This window comes from Symphalangus syndactylus, chromosome 15 (genome assembly GCF_028878055.3).
Source record: "Symphalangus syndactylus isolate Jambi chromosome 15, NHGRI_mSymSyn1-v2.1_pri, whole genome shotgun sequence".
NCBI lineage: Eukaryota > Metazoa > Chordata > Mammalia > Primates > Hylobatidae > Symphalangus > Symphalangus syndactylus.
This window is the reverse complement of record NC_072437.2, coordinates 69,490,757-69,504,894: the sequence shown is the minus strand read 5'-3', so window position 1 is coordinate 69,504,894 and position 14,138 is coordinate 69,490,757. Positions and strand designations below refer to the sequence as shown.

At 44.9% G+C, this 14,138-nt stretch overlaps 1 protein-coding gene across 7 annotated transcripts in view; it reads left to right on the top strand.

The window, feature by feature from the left end:
• The window catches only part of SPATA13 (spermatogenesis associated 13), a 326,917-nt gene extending 312,902 nt beyond the window's left edge, over positions 1 to 14,015 (top strand). For 6 of the 7 annotated variants that reach the window (XM_055244219.2, XM_055244222.2, XM_063618816.1 and 3 more), the window contains 4 exons: positions 1,663 to 1,792; positions 4,282 to 4,654; positions 7,319 to 7,393; positions 9,487 to 14,015. In XM_055244219.2, coding sequence (XP_055100194.1) covers positions 1,663 to 1,792; positions 4,282 to 4,654; positions 7,319 to 7,393; positions 9,487 to 9,662 — 754 coding nt within the window. In that variant the 3' untranslated portion in view covers positions 9,663 to 14,015. Of the gene's footprint in view, positions 1 to 1,662; positions 1,793 to 4,281; positions 4,655 to 7,318; positions 7,394 to 9,482 lie in introns of all 7 variants that reach the window. The other variant, XM_063618815.1, reaches the window with a different exon arrangement.
• Positions 14,016 to 14,138: the final 123 nt, after the last annotated feature.

Here is a 14,138-nt window from a genome sequence, read left to right as displayed (position 1 = left end):
TAAAGAAGAGCAGGTCACTGAACAATAGACACTAGATATGGGTGTTAGCTAAAGAGTTAGGACTAAAGGAATTAGAAAAAGGAGTTCATTGAGAGAGATAAAAGAAGAGAGAGCTATATTTTTTTTTCTTTTTCTGATGGAGAAATCAGAAAAGTTCAGTGGAAAAGAAAAACAGTGAAGTCAAGAGAGCCACAAAATTGAAGAAAAAAATTGTAGTCGTAAATACCTTCTACAGATTTTCAAAGACATTTTTAAGAAAATGTCTTGATGGCATGATGAGGAACCAGAGCCAAAGAATTAATAAGAAAATTAAGAAGCAAAGACTTCTTGAAAGATGTGGGCAGGCAGCTTAGTACATTCTGAGATGGGAAAGCTGGGTCCAGAAGTCCACACCTCACTCTTCAGTAGTTGATTTTCTTCCTTTAAGGGCATCTTTCACCAAGAGCATTTGCAGATTTTGGTTTTTTCAAAATAAAAATTAGTCGACATGACAGAAAGTCCATTTCCTTGTCTTAGTAAAACAAAGCAAAAATTCTTTTAAAAAAAACCATTACAATTTAGTTTTGTCCAGAAAAACGTATTTTGTGACCCTTTCTTCATTGCTGGAGTCCTCTTTGGGGGCTCTGTGCCCATTATTTTGGCAGCCCCTGGTGTCGTTCTTGCTCCTGCCCTCTGTCCCACTTCTGAGTGTGAATGGGCCTCTCTGAAGATGGCAGGGTCTGCTTGGTGGGCAGTGTCTGGGGACTTCCTAGGAGCTGGGATGAATTGTGTTTGGTAAATAGACAATAGAATCTGCTTTCAAGGCTTTCCCATGGCTGCGCAGGAGGATTCTAATTCATTCCGGCTGTGATGGAGTGGCCCTGTCTGTCCTGTAAGTTGCCATGGGAAAGCGGAAAATATAGCTCATTAGCTGGATGATTGGTCTCCGTGGCCCCACATTATTAACGCTGAGCAAAACCTGAATGGGAAGCTTGCAGATGCTGGACATGCTCTATGCTAGACTGTGTGTAGATTAAAACTGTAGTTTCTGCTTTTCTGGTGCCTACAGTTTTAGTGGGCTTGGGAGTGGGGCCCTCCTGGGGAGAACATTTTAGCTTGACGTGACTGTGATGGACGGAAAGCACCAGAAGGGAAGATCTGTTGGTGAGGCGAATGCCATACTGGCATTTCCGTAACTCACCACTTCAGGTGCCTGTCCTCTCCTGTCCTTTCCCGAACAGCTTAAAAGATGAAGACTCAGAGCAAATAGTCACTCTTGAAAATGGTTAGTGATTTTTAAAGTGCTTTATATACAAGAGTCGTTATATGAGAATCAGAGCCATAATAAAGACTGTTCTTTCTGTATTAATGAAAGTCACCCATTGTCACCATGACTAAAACTTATTTATTTGTGGCATTTACTGTCATTCATTGTGATTTCTGGGAAATGAGTGAAAACATTTTTATTCCAAAGAATTCTGAATTGCACTGGGTCAGCTCCCTTAACCTATGCAGACTGTAGTCTATTCACAGGGGAACAAGAAAAAGGGAAACAGCAGCTATGACGTAAATGTCACTTTGTCTAGAGCATTCGTATACGAAGAAGCGCCCCAGTGATTATTTTGCCAGTCCTCATTTGTAAGGTGCATGTCATGTGATTAAAATTAACCTCCCATCTTGCAGTGATTACAGCAACATAAAGGCAGCATATGAGGCCATGAAGAATGTGGCCTGTCTGATCAATGAGCGCAAGCGCAAGCTGGAGAGCATCGACAAGATAGCTCGCTGGCAGGTGTCCATCGTGGGCTGGGAGGTAAGTGGGAAGCACCCCGCATGATCCCATGCCACTCACCCCTCCCGCACCTTTGATCTGGTGCAGATGCACTTTAATATCCTATGGTCAATATCTTATATTCTTGGCTTTAATGGTATACATACCATTAATGGTAAATGTATTTTGAGGCATATTGTTGAATTTAACAGTCAACTACTTTATACCCCACCCCCATAAGAAATAAAATCTGAAGAGTATCTGCAGTTAATTTATTGCCGAGCGTCTGTCTCTCCTCGTAGAGGGAGTTCCATGGGAACAGTAGAGGGCATTTTAGTTGCAGCCACATAACATAGTAGTAGAAGTATGGGGGACTCTGGAGTCCCTGCCCACATGTGAATCCTGTATGATCTGGCCAAGATTAATTTTTTTATCTTATAAATTGGGGAGGAAAATATTATCCACCTCATAGGCTACCGTGAGCATTTTATAAAACAGTACAGGCCAGGCACAGTGGCTCACACCTGTAATCCCAGCACTTTGGGAGGCCAAAGTGTGAGAATTGCTTGAGCCCAGGAGTTTGAGACTAGCCTGGGCAACATGGCAAGACCCCATCTCTACAAAAAGTAAAAAAAATCAGCCAGGCATGGTGGCATACACGTGTATTCCTGGCTACTTGGGAGGCTGAGTTGAAAGGATCACTTGAGCCTAGGAGATTGAGGCTGCAGTGAGCCGTGATCGTGCCACTGCACTCTAGTCTTGGTGACAGAGCAATAGTCTGTCTCGAAAAAAAAAAGGAAAGTGTACAAATACAATGCCTGTAATAATGGTCCGACAAATTTTCTCTCTCTCTCTCTCTCTCTCTGTATTTATAAAAACAGTGACAATAGCTAGCACCTGTATGTGTTTACCGCTTGTCTGAATGGCACTGATCTGAGCCATTTGTACATATATGAACTCATTTAATCCTCTACACCATCCTATGAAGTAAGCACTATTATTATACCCATTTAACAGATGGGAAAACTGAAGCACAGAAAGGTTAAATAACTTGCCCAAGACCACACAGCTCAAAAGTAGCAGAGCTGGATTCAAACCCAAGCAGGCACCCTGGCTTCAAAGTCCATGCTGGTGACCACTGTGCTCTACTGCCATTAAATTAAGAACAACAAGCAGATGCCATTCAGATTGTTTTTAGACCAAGCTACATTGATTTTACATCTATTAATTGGTCAGAACTCACTCTCCCAGAGGACTGAGAAAGTTTGGAGCAAGAAGTTAGGTTTTTAACGGAAGTAGGCTATAGGTGGTGAAAATTGGAGAGAAACACGTACATTTCAAGGGCCTTATAGACTTCTGGAGTTTGGGCAGGATCTCAGAGAACACTGAGTCCAACTCTCTTATTTCGTAAGTGAAGAATCTAGGGCACAGAATTGCTCTGATCAAATAAATAGAAGAACTATTTTGGAGTCAGTCTTTTTTGCCTCCAAAAACTATTGTGTATGACTGGGATTAAGGGAGAATCAAACCTTATTTAACAAAGGCCAGTGTCATACCAAATACCATAAAGTAACATTGGATTGGATTCAACCTAAATATTGTAAAAGTGTGTTTTTCTTTTTGATTTTCGATGCTGACATTTAGGGGATAATTTGTCAGAAGTTAATTTCTTGCTGACAATTTATCGTCTGGCCTTTTGTTTCTATGACCCTAAACAAGTTGCAATTCCAGGGAGCTGCCATATACTCAACACAAATAATGTCAGGTCCATAATCACGATACTATGTCCCCTACATGAATGCTTTCTTACATGTAAGCCTGCGTGCTCTCACTCTTGGAGGCTCCGTTTGGGTCAGCTGCTGTTTCAGATCTTGACTGGGTTCCATTAATTCAGCAAGCCTCTTACCAGAGGCTTCAGGCAAGGAAGACCCCTCAGCTAACACAGAGGCACTGTCACATTTTTCTAGTGAGTAGGAAGAAAAAAGAAAAGGAAGAAATTTCAGGCACCAGGAGACCAATAAATCCAGGTTTATTAACAAATAACCTTTGAGGCCCTGCCTACCTGTGAATGGGGACAAGTGGTGGGCAGCCTCAGGTACCTAGGAAGTCTGAGAAAGATTCTGTGTTAGGAGTCTCTTCCATATCCTAACACCTGAAGGAATCCAAATTGGGAGTTTGTTTTTTTTTTTGTTTGTTTGTTTGTTGTTGTTGTTGATTGTTTTTTAGAGAGAAGGGTCTTGCTCTGCCCCTCAGGCTGGAGTGTACTGGTGTGATCACCACTCACTACAGCCTCAAACTCTTGGGCTCAGAGGATCCTCCCGCCTCAGCCTCCTAAGTAGCTAGGACTACAGGTGTGTGCCACCATGCCTGGCTAATTTTTAAAATTTTATGTGGAGATGGGTCTTGCTATGTTGCCCAGGCTGGTCTCAAACTCCTGGCCTCAACGATCCTCCCACCTTGGCTTCCTAAGTAGCTAGGACTACAGCTTTGCTAGAATTGGAAGATCTTAAGATGTGTTTTCATCCTTCCAGGGACTGGATATCTTAGACCGAAGCTCAGAATTGATTCATTCTGGGGAACTGACCAAAATCACTAAGCAAGGCAAAAGCCAGCAGCGGATGTTCTTCCTGTTTGACCACCAGCTGGTGTCCTGCAAGAAGGACCTGCTGCGCAGGGACATGCTGTACTACAAGGGCCGGCTGGACATGGATGAGATGGAGGTTGTGGACCTGGGGGATGGGCGCGACAAGGACTACAACCTCAGTGTGAAAAATGCCTTCAAGCTCGTCAGTAGGACCACGGATGAGGTTTATTTGTTTTGTGCCAAAAAACAAGAAGACAAGGCAAGGTGGCTGCAGGCCTGTGCAGATGAAAGGAGGCGGGTGCAGGAGGACAAGGAGATGGGTGAGCAGCCCTTGGCCCTGCAGGCACCTTTGCCTCTGCTTGCTGTAATAGCTTCATTCTTCACTCCCATGGGCCTGCTCTGCCCAGCCTTCTCCCTCAGAGCTGAATCCCACCATGGGGAAAAGACAAGGGACCTGCAAACCCTAAATACTTCTGAATGTACTTACAAGACAGACCATGTCAGATGTAGTTACTACAGGCAACATTTATTCAGTATTTACCTTGTGCCAGACATTCTGTGGCCCATTTATAGAGATTGTCTCATTGGATCCCTATGAAGTGGTTACTGTTATTATACCCAATTTACAGATGAGAAAATTGAGGCTTATGGAACTGGCCCACTCTTGCACTGTGGCCACATAACATTTAAATCCAGCACTTTGGATGCCACATGCAGGGTATGAAGAATAAATAATAAAACCAGCTCAGTGTGACCCCAGAGATGGACCCCCACTGTGGTGACCATCACCCAGGCTATCAGAAGTACCAGGTGATTCTGGAGGCCTCCCCTTTGGCTGTGCCTGTGCAATACCTTCAGTGTGCCTCACTGCCACAGTTGATCCACACCCAGCAGCCTGCCCGCATGCTTCCCATCTCTCCCTATGAAACTCAGGATGCCGCATCGTCCATTGCATTTAAAGTGATGGTCCTTCACACCCAGTGTGACATTTGTGCTTCTTTGGTTTGTCTTCCCAGCTTCTGCTGACCTGGAGGTGCAGTGTGGCCCCTGAGACTGAAGTGGCCATGCCTGGCATTAATGACGGCAGCACCCACAGTCTCTGAGCCCCTATTTCATTGCCTCCCAAGCTCTTTAGGGTTTTGAGCACAATCTGTTGAATGGAAGGCAGGGTGCCACAGTGAAGGATATTCATCTCTGCAGCCCAAGTGAGCCCAGCCCTCAAAAGTCGTGGTCCATGATGGAGGGGAGCCAGCACACACCCCTCCCCATCCTTGCCCACTGCCATGAGGACAGCAGGGCTAAAAACCAGGAGGTGCTTTTTCTGTCCTCCCCAGCCACTGGCTCTAAGCTTGGCTACAGAATTTGGTCTCACCCACAGGAGGTTTTGTGAGATTCTGCAGTAGAGTTGGAGGGATTTACAAGTTGGTCAGGCTAAAGCAGAAGCAGGGATCTCCTTGGAAACACTCAATGGGTAGACATTGGCCTGGACTTGGGCCACTCCAAGATACAGAGCTCCCCACATCACAGGCAGCCCCTTACACCAAGTGTCGGAGTGTCCTTTACACTAAGAGGAAATCTGATTCCCAGCAACAGCCATAGATTATTGGTGCGGACTCTGGGGCCCCATTGGAATAGGGCTAATCACTCTTGGGCCCAGAATTCATTTCAAGATGACAGTTACTAAAATGCAAAGTGACAGAGCCACAAAATCTTAGTTTTACTCGTTATATGACGTTGTCTAGTGCAGGCCCTGAAGTCATCTGTAAGTCAGAGTGTTTGGATTCCCGAAGACGGCACTATTTAGTGGGGGCATCCTACACGCTTTCAACAGTGTCTCTCAATAGAAAGGAAAGGAGGGGCCTGATGTGGTGCCCTTTGCCATGTGATGCTCCCCATGGCCAGTGCTCAGAGACGCAGTGCGTGACTGAGGCACTCGTGAGCCAGTAAGTCTGTGAACTGGCACATGTGGGATAAAACTGGATGCATTCCTTGCCTCAAATATTTTGGCAGCCCTCGTGCTTGATGCATGTGTGTGGGTAGATGCTTCAGGTAGCAGGTCAGAGAGAATGGACACAGAGGGCCTTGGAGGCAGGGACAGCCCAGTGGCCAGCATACAGAGCCTGAGCCCGACATCAGGACAGTCTGGGACAGATGTTGGGCATGTGAAGGAATCAGGGCCAGGGAGCAGAGTGGGCAGGGTAGAGGGGGAGCCTCGGGAGCGAGCCAGGCAGTGCAAGTTAGCAGACGCAGGGCCTGGGTCAGCTCTGCCAAGCTGGAGCGAGTACCTGCCTACAGGGGGAAGGCTTCCCGCGGGAGAAGGCAGGGCCCCAGCACCCAGCCCTGGCCATTCAGCTCTGTCCTTCCTTCTCCTTCCCCACATCCTGCGAAGCCACGGGTTACCTCGTCTTGTCTTTCCAGTGACTCCTGTTTCACCCAGTTCACGCACTGCACACGTACACTGTCACTGTGCTACTGGACTTCACAGTGAGAGAATGCTCAGGGCACACACTACTCACAGCTGGGGTACAGAATCCAGTACCTGCTACTCATGTGGTACCTTCGTTCAGGGTGGAACTGCTAACGTGCAAAGCTCTTACAGCATATGGGTGAACAGGCCCTGGGACCCTTTGCTCTGTCCTCTCCTTCTGCGGCCTCATCCTTTAGGTTATAATTGGGTTGACCCTGTGTGAACATTTGCCCGGGAGTGTCGGGCTTCACGCAGACATTCTGCATTCTCATGAGCACCACCCCGTTTCACTCTCCAAACTGTCCGGGTTTGCAGGACAATCACATGGCCACCTTGGCGATAATCCTCGTGACTTCCCCTTTTCTGATCTTCAACCTGTCCGGGTTCTTTGAGGATTAAGGTTCTTTGTCTCAGGTTTTGGTGATAACCTCAATGCTGATATGGGCTGTGATGCAAGTTTTGCTCTGAAACATGTCCACGTGTTCTGAATATGTATCACATTTATTTCTAAATGCAGGAATGGAAATTTCAGAAAACCAGAAGAAATTTGCCATATTAAATGCTCAAAAGGCAGGACATGGAAAGTCAAAAGGTAAGTTATGGAGAAGGCTTTGTCCCCTTAATGCTTATCAGTATTCTCCTGAAAATGGGGAGCATACCCCAAGTTGTCAGCCTGTAACCAGCTTGGAGCAAGGAGAACAGTGGAAGTTAGAACTCAAGGGCAGGTCCAGAACAGGGGGCAGGTGAAGGTGGCCAGTGTTTGGTTTTGAATGTGCGTCAGTGTTTGCTCCCATTGGAATGTGGGCACAGGAAGCCTTCAGAGATGCTGCCGGAGGGTGCTGGACCTCCTTGCCTGCCTGGGGCCCCTCTGCTCCCCTCCTCCAAATGCTGATGGTGTTAGCCACCAGGTCAACGCACATCCCCAGTATGAGGCAAACCAAGGACTCTTGCATCTTTTAGGCATGAGAGGACAAAATCTCAAACCCCAAACTGCTTGTCAGCTGTAGGCTGGATATAGTCTAGTTTAAGTAAGAAAAAGACGTAAAAGTTCGGTACATCAGGCAAGGAGTTAGACAAAAAAAGACACATGAGCTGATTTAGGGCGGTGATTCCCTAATATCCATGCACATTAGAATTCCCCGGGGAAGCTGTTCAATAATGCTGATGCCCAGGCTGCATGCCCAGGGGCTCTGGTGCACTAAGATTTGTCCACACTGCCAGTAATGCAGATGATCTGGCCCAACAGGAATTCAGTAATAAGGATTTTTCCCCAAAAATATGCACTGCATTCTTAGAAACTTTACTCCAGTCATCTTTCTACTTTAAAAGGGATTTACCCTATGAAATGTATCTCTTTTGGTATTTTCCTGATTGCAAATGCAAAAACAAGGACCAATGAATCCCAGGACTGCAATAGACCACTGAAGAACTGATTCCCCAAACCACACTTAGCACTCCCCTGCTTTCTCCATGCAAATACAGAATTTCTTTTCCCCACTAAGTTACAAATATCTTTAAGGCAGAAAAACCCATGTTATTAATTTTTTTAAATCTCCACTTCTAATGTCAGATGACTAGTAAATCAATTTGTTAGAATACATTGTTTTCTGTCCGTATCTTCTGAGAGTCACTCACCCAGCAGCCAGGCTCCTCAAGAACAGAAGGACTGCTGACCTTCACAGGTGGCCACCGGGTGGAACGCTGTGCCTGGGTTATCTGATTTCTTCCTTCCTGCCACTTCGGGAGTTAGGGAGAGCCTTCTGGCAGGCCAGGGGCAGGGGCGGGTTCTGAACCAAGGCCTTCCTGCTTTCAGGGCCCACCCTCTTCATGCCATGCTGACTTACACAGTTACTTTTTGATCTAATCGCTAATTTTAATAAACCTTCTAAATTACCTCTGCACAGATTAAAAATACCTATGCTGGTGAAGTTTTGATTAGAGTGATTAGGTATCGGGGGCACAGTTCTAAGCACTTTACTTCTATTAATTCATTTAATTCTCATAGCAACCCCATAGGTACTGTAATCCCTATTTTAGGGATTGGGGAACCAAGGCATAGAGAAATCAAATAATTTCCCCAGTAATCCCAGCTGAGAAGTGGCACATGGGCTGAGGCAGCATGAGCTCCAGACTTCCATTTAGAGCATTTTATTGCTACTCACCTTGACTGTCAGTCTGGCTCAGATTCTGCCACTTCCCGCTGCATGTCCTGGCATTCAGTTTCTTTCCCTGTCAAGTTGTTGTCATAATACCCTCCTTGGAGGCTTTTTGGGAGAGTTCAGTGAGAGAGACTGTGTCAAGCTCCACACGGAGTACCTGAACATAACAAGTGTAGCTACTGGACCTTCTTTTCGGTTAATGTGAATTAAGAATTTGCTCTCTACAAAAAAATATAAAAATTAGCTGGGCGTGGTGGCACACACCTGTAGGTCTAGCTACTTAGGCTGAGGAGGGAGGATCGCTTGAGCCTGGGAGGTAGAGATTGTAGAGATATCAGTGATCCAAGATCACACCACTGCACTCCAGCCTGGGCGACAGTGAGACCCTGTCTCAAAAACAAAAAAAAAAAAAAAGAAAGAATTAGCTGAGAACTTGGACTTGGAGTCTCAGCATTTTTATTTTTTTCCTTTCTGGTTAACAAGTGACCCTCAGTCCCTGTTCCATCTCTCTCCCCTCCCGAGTCAGGCTACAACAGGTGCCCCGTGGCCCCACCGCACCAGGGCCTGCACCCCATCCACCAGCGCCACATCACTATGCCCACAAGCATCCCCCAGCAGCAGGTCTTTGGCCTGGCGGAACCCAAGAGGAAGCCCTCGCTCTTCTGGCACACCTTCAACAGACTCACCCCCTTCCGGAAATGAAAACGGGAGGCTGTGCTTCCATGGAGCTGGGTGTCAAGAGAAGAACTGTCTTTGTTTCTTGTGTGCTTCAATCCAGGGAAAGTTTCTTGGACCCAGTGATAAAAACTTCCTTTTAGGGATCAATGAAGGAGAGAAGGTCTTGGAATCACCTTCAGTCTTTGGAAACCCAACTGCCTTTGTGGAAGGGCGGAGAAGGTCATGACACAAAGCTTTATCCTACACAGAAACACCCATGACCCGCTATGAGATGGCCCAGATGTGGGACCCAGTACCGTGCTCTAAAGCGAGTGATTAGGCAGCAGCTGAAGCCACCCCTGCTGATGATGAGCAAGTGCCTGCTGCAGGTCCAAACACAGCATCCAGGGCTTTGCAGTTCCTAAGGAGTGATGACGTTAGGGGATCACTTCTGCATTTGATTTTCACGGATGTCGTCAAGACAGGGTTGACACAATGCTGCACGTGTCTGGTCACACTTAGAAACTGAGCTCTTTCTTCTGTAATACTGGGGGACCTACAGCTGCCATGGAGCTGACCATGGTGTTCCCTGGCATCATCTGTGTCCACACAGATGCTAACTGGTAGTGCAAACATCATCCTACAAGGTTCCTCTTCCTGCAAGCAAAGTGGAGAGAAACAAGATGCATCTGTCACCTTCATTGCGGTCCTCAGTGCAGAGCAACTTACACATCCTCAAGAATCCACTGCTTTTCAGGCAAGGAGGGAGAAATCCTACTGCACACTGGCTTTGTCCCAGAGTCGGGTTCCCTCCTGCCTGCACGCCTTGAGTGACTCCGAGCAGAAATCATGTCTTGCCTACACGCTGTAACCTAAGAAACTGCTATTCAAGGCTGGGCATGGTGGCTCATGCCTGTAATCCCAGCATTTTGGGAGGCCAAGGCAGGTGGATCACCTGAGGTCAGGAGTTCGAGACCAGCCTGGCCAACATGGCAAAGCCCAGTCTCTACTAATAATACAAAAATTAGCTGGGCATGGTGGCACATGCCTGTAATCCCAGCTACTGGGGAGGCTGAGGTAGGAGAATCTTTTGAACCTGGGAAGTGGAGGGTGCAGTGAGCTGAGATCGCACCACTGCACTCCAACCTGGGGGGACAAAGCGAGACTGTCTCCAAAAAAAAAAAAAAAGTCATTCAAACAGTTGTAGCTGTTTGCAATATAAAAATATCATTTACTCTAATATTTATGATACAGTGAATATGAAAATGCACTGGTCAGAAGGCACTCTCAAAGAGCCGCAGTGCTCCTGACATCATCCTCACCAATGAAATCACAAAGACAAGCAAAGCAGTCCTGCTTCTTAGGAATCAGAAGCTGCCTTTATCACATAAAGCCAAACAGGGCATAACCATGATAACCATGTCACATGAGCATGTCATCAGGCTTCTGAGGACTTGTTCTTTATAAAAGAGACCTTCACAAAATATCTTGGCTCAGAGATAGCAGTCTTTATTAACAAAGGCCACGTAGGCTGACACCTGCAGATAATCATCTCCTTTTCTTTGTCTATGTTGTGCATTTTCATGATATAACTTTTAACTATGTCTAGAGAAGGCAGGCTCTGCAAGAGAGATGCCCTTTCAACCCGCTCAGTGCCCTGGACAGGAGATACTGTGTTAAACTGTTAATGGATATCTATTTGAGAAGCTCATTTTTGTATGCGATCCCTGCAAAGTTTTTTTTTTCTAACAGGCCCATCATGTTTGAGAATAAATAAGTCTGTGATGTCAGAGACAAAGGTGTATTCTTCAGTCTGCAGGTGTGTGGCACCTCCCTTCTCCCCTGCAGCCCCCCACATCCAGAGCTGTTCCTGAGGGTGACATCATGCATCAAGAAAACATAACCTTGGTCCTCTCAGGTGGACCCTTGGAACATTCTGTGATGGCTGATGTCCATTCTGAGCCACCTTGGCACTCGTGCTTATAGGCAGCATTGCTAAGGGTTCAGGTGCCCCATGGCTGACAGCCCCTGAGTTGCTTCTGTGGACCATCATGCCACCCGGCGCGTCCTGAGACGGAAGTTGCTGCAGGAAGGAGCTTCTGGAGAGGTCCTGTGGCGTGTGGGTGTGTGTGAGTGTGTATGTTTCCTTTTTGAACAGACATTCCAACTTTAGTTGTGTTTATAGAACTGACCTTTTTACTAACAAAATACAATGATATATTTTGGAAACTACTTAATATGCTTTTCCTGCGCACCTTAGCAATAACTGTAGGGGTCTCTGCTAGAGTTGTTTGTGCGTACGGCAATTTTGAACAAATTGTTTTAAATGTAATATAAGAGAATTAGTTTAAGGAAGTAAAGAGAATCATTTGCTTATGTTACATTTTCAGTGAGGATTCAGTTTAAGAGTCGTTCTTAGGGCTTCCATTTCCTAATATTTATTCATGGGTGATGAAGAAATGGTTTGCATTTTGTGGCCAGTCCTAATTTATTTTCCAGCTGAGCCCTAACTTCCGGTTCCCACCTACCTCCACGGACTTCCTAACAGAGACTTACGAATACCAGGACGTGTTTTTGTTAAGTCAGGTTCAATTCGTTGCCCCAGTCAGTTTTATACAGTGTGAGGGTCACTCGATTAAAGATCTCTCCTGGGTAGATCCTACTTGGATGTTCAGGTGATTTTGAAAACTGCTAACATTTTTAAAAGGTTAGAACATCCTTTGACTTCTTGAAAATCCGCATGTCTGGCTTGGGTTTTATTACCACATGCCTGAGTTCTTCCAAGAATGGAAGGCTCAAGTATTCTCATTTTCCGTTTGCCAAACTTCCTTCCTGATTTGAGTCACATGTTCCACTTGGAAAGAAAGGGAACAGTGAGCCTCCTTCATGGACAGTGTATGAATTCCACTGGGAATCTTGCTCTCTCCAGCCTCTATGCCTTTCTCTCTTTTTAACCTTACGTTACATAATATTATAGATGGGCCAAAAAAAAGAAAAGATGACATAACATTTTGATGAATTTCACCTATTCCATTCTTCACGAAAAGATGACATAACATTTTGATGAATTTCACCTATTCCATTCTTCAGAATTTATTGACTTTGTTAGAAGACAGTTGAAGTAGCCTTGGGTCAAAAGCCATCTTTTCAATTGTGATCATACCTAAAACATATAAAAACCCTGCCATAGATTAAAAGCAATTATAAAATCATAAAATTGAATGTTTGCAGAATCCTGGAGCAGTAGATTTCTTTGTCTTTGACCTGCGGACTAGAAAGAGGGCAGCAGTAGTATGCTGGAGCTTCCCTGGGATACCAGCCACATGGTTTCTTTTCATTAGATCTGATTTTTGTTTCCCACTGTATATCTGATTTTGTAGTTGAAAACATTTCACCACCATCAAACACTATTTCTGAATATTGTGCCTTTTTAAAACCTAGCCTAGATGAATACCGATGCCATTCTTATTCAGAAAATCCCCCCATCCTACATGACTGTTATCTAGACATAAAGCAAAGTGCATTTAATTCAAAATTTGGTTCACAATATAAGTATTTTGTAAAAGCCAGCTGAACCAGCATTTTATCAGGTGGAAATCTCTGCAAGCCAAATTGCTGATATTCCTTCATGCAAATCAACTTGGTGTCCTAGTCAGAATAGAACAGCATAATTACCTGGAGTTAGAGGGAGTTTTTCTCCACTATTACTTGTCAGGGAGAGAAGAAACTTAGAATTGTCCCTCAAAGGAGTGTCAAGAAGTATGAATAAATGTCCTTTCACCAGCTCACAGACCAGAAATTGAGGACCCAAGTCAACTAGGTGAAATTACTAGCCGACCCAGCTTTCCCATGGTAACCTAATCTGCAAATCGTTCTATTAAAGTCTCATTGTTTTCAGGATGCAATGAAAGTGGATTTCAAAAGGCTTTGGAAAAATAAGTGGAACATGACTGATCTTGAAAAAAAAAAGCAAAAGCTTAAATATTTGATACAAGTTTACTTAGTTACAACATACTTTACATTGTTGCGTTTAGTTATCTCACGGACACTGACATTTTATATTTAGAAAATACTTTTAATCTTTCTAATCTTTTTTTGTAAATATTAGTGTCCATTGTGTATGACTCGCTAACCTCCTTTGCAAGGCTTTGGGCAACATTTTAGCTCATTAACTTCAAGATGATGTGTCATCTGTATAGGTCAAAGGATGGGACTTCTGAACTGAGGAATTCGCTGTTGACAGCCAAAGTATAGTGTACAAGATGGATGTAACTTGATATGTATTTTTGTTGAAGTTTTTTGTAAAAAAAAAAAATTATTTACAATGTTATTTGAATGATTTTTTAAATGCTGTGAATCTATATTTGTTGTTTTGTATATTAAAATTCATTTGCCAAACTCGTTCTGATGATGCATTTGAGTAGCAGCCTTTAAAAGGAGGAAGTGGAGAGCTGGGTGCGGGGGCTTCTGGGATTTGTAGCTCCTCTGCTGCCCTGATGTCCCTAGACTTCTCAGTGGCAA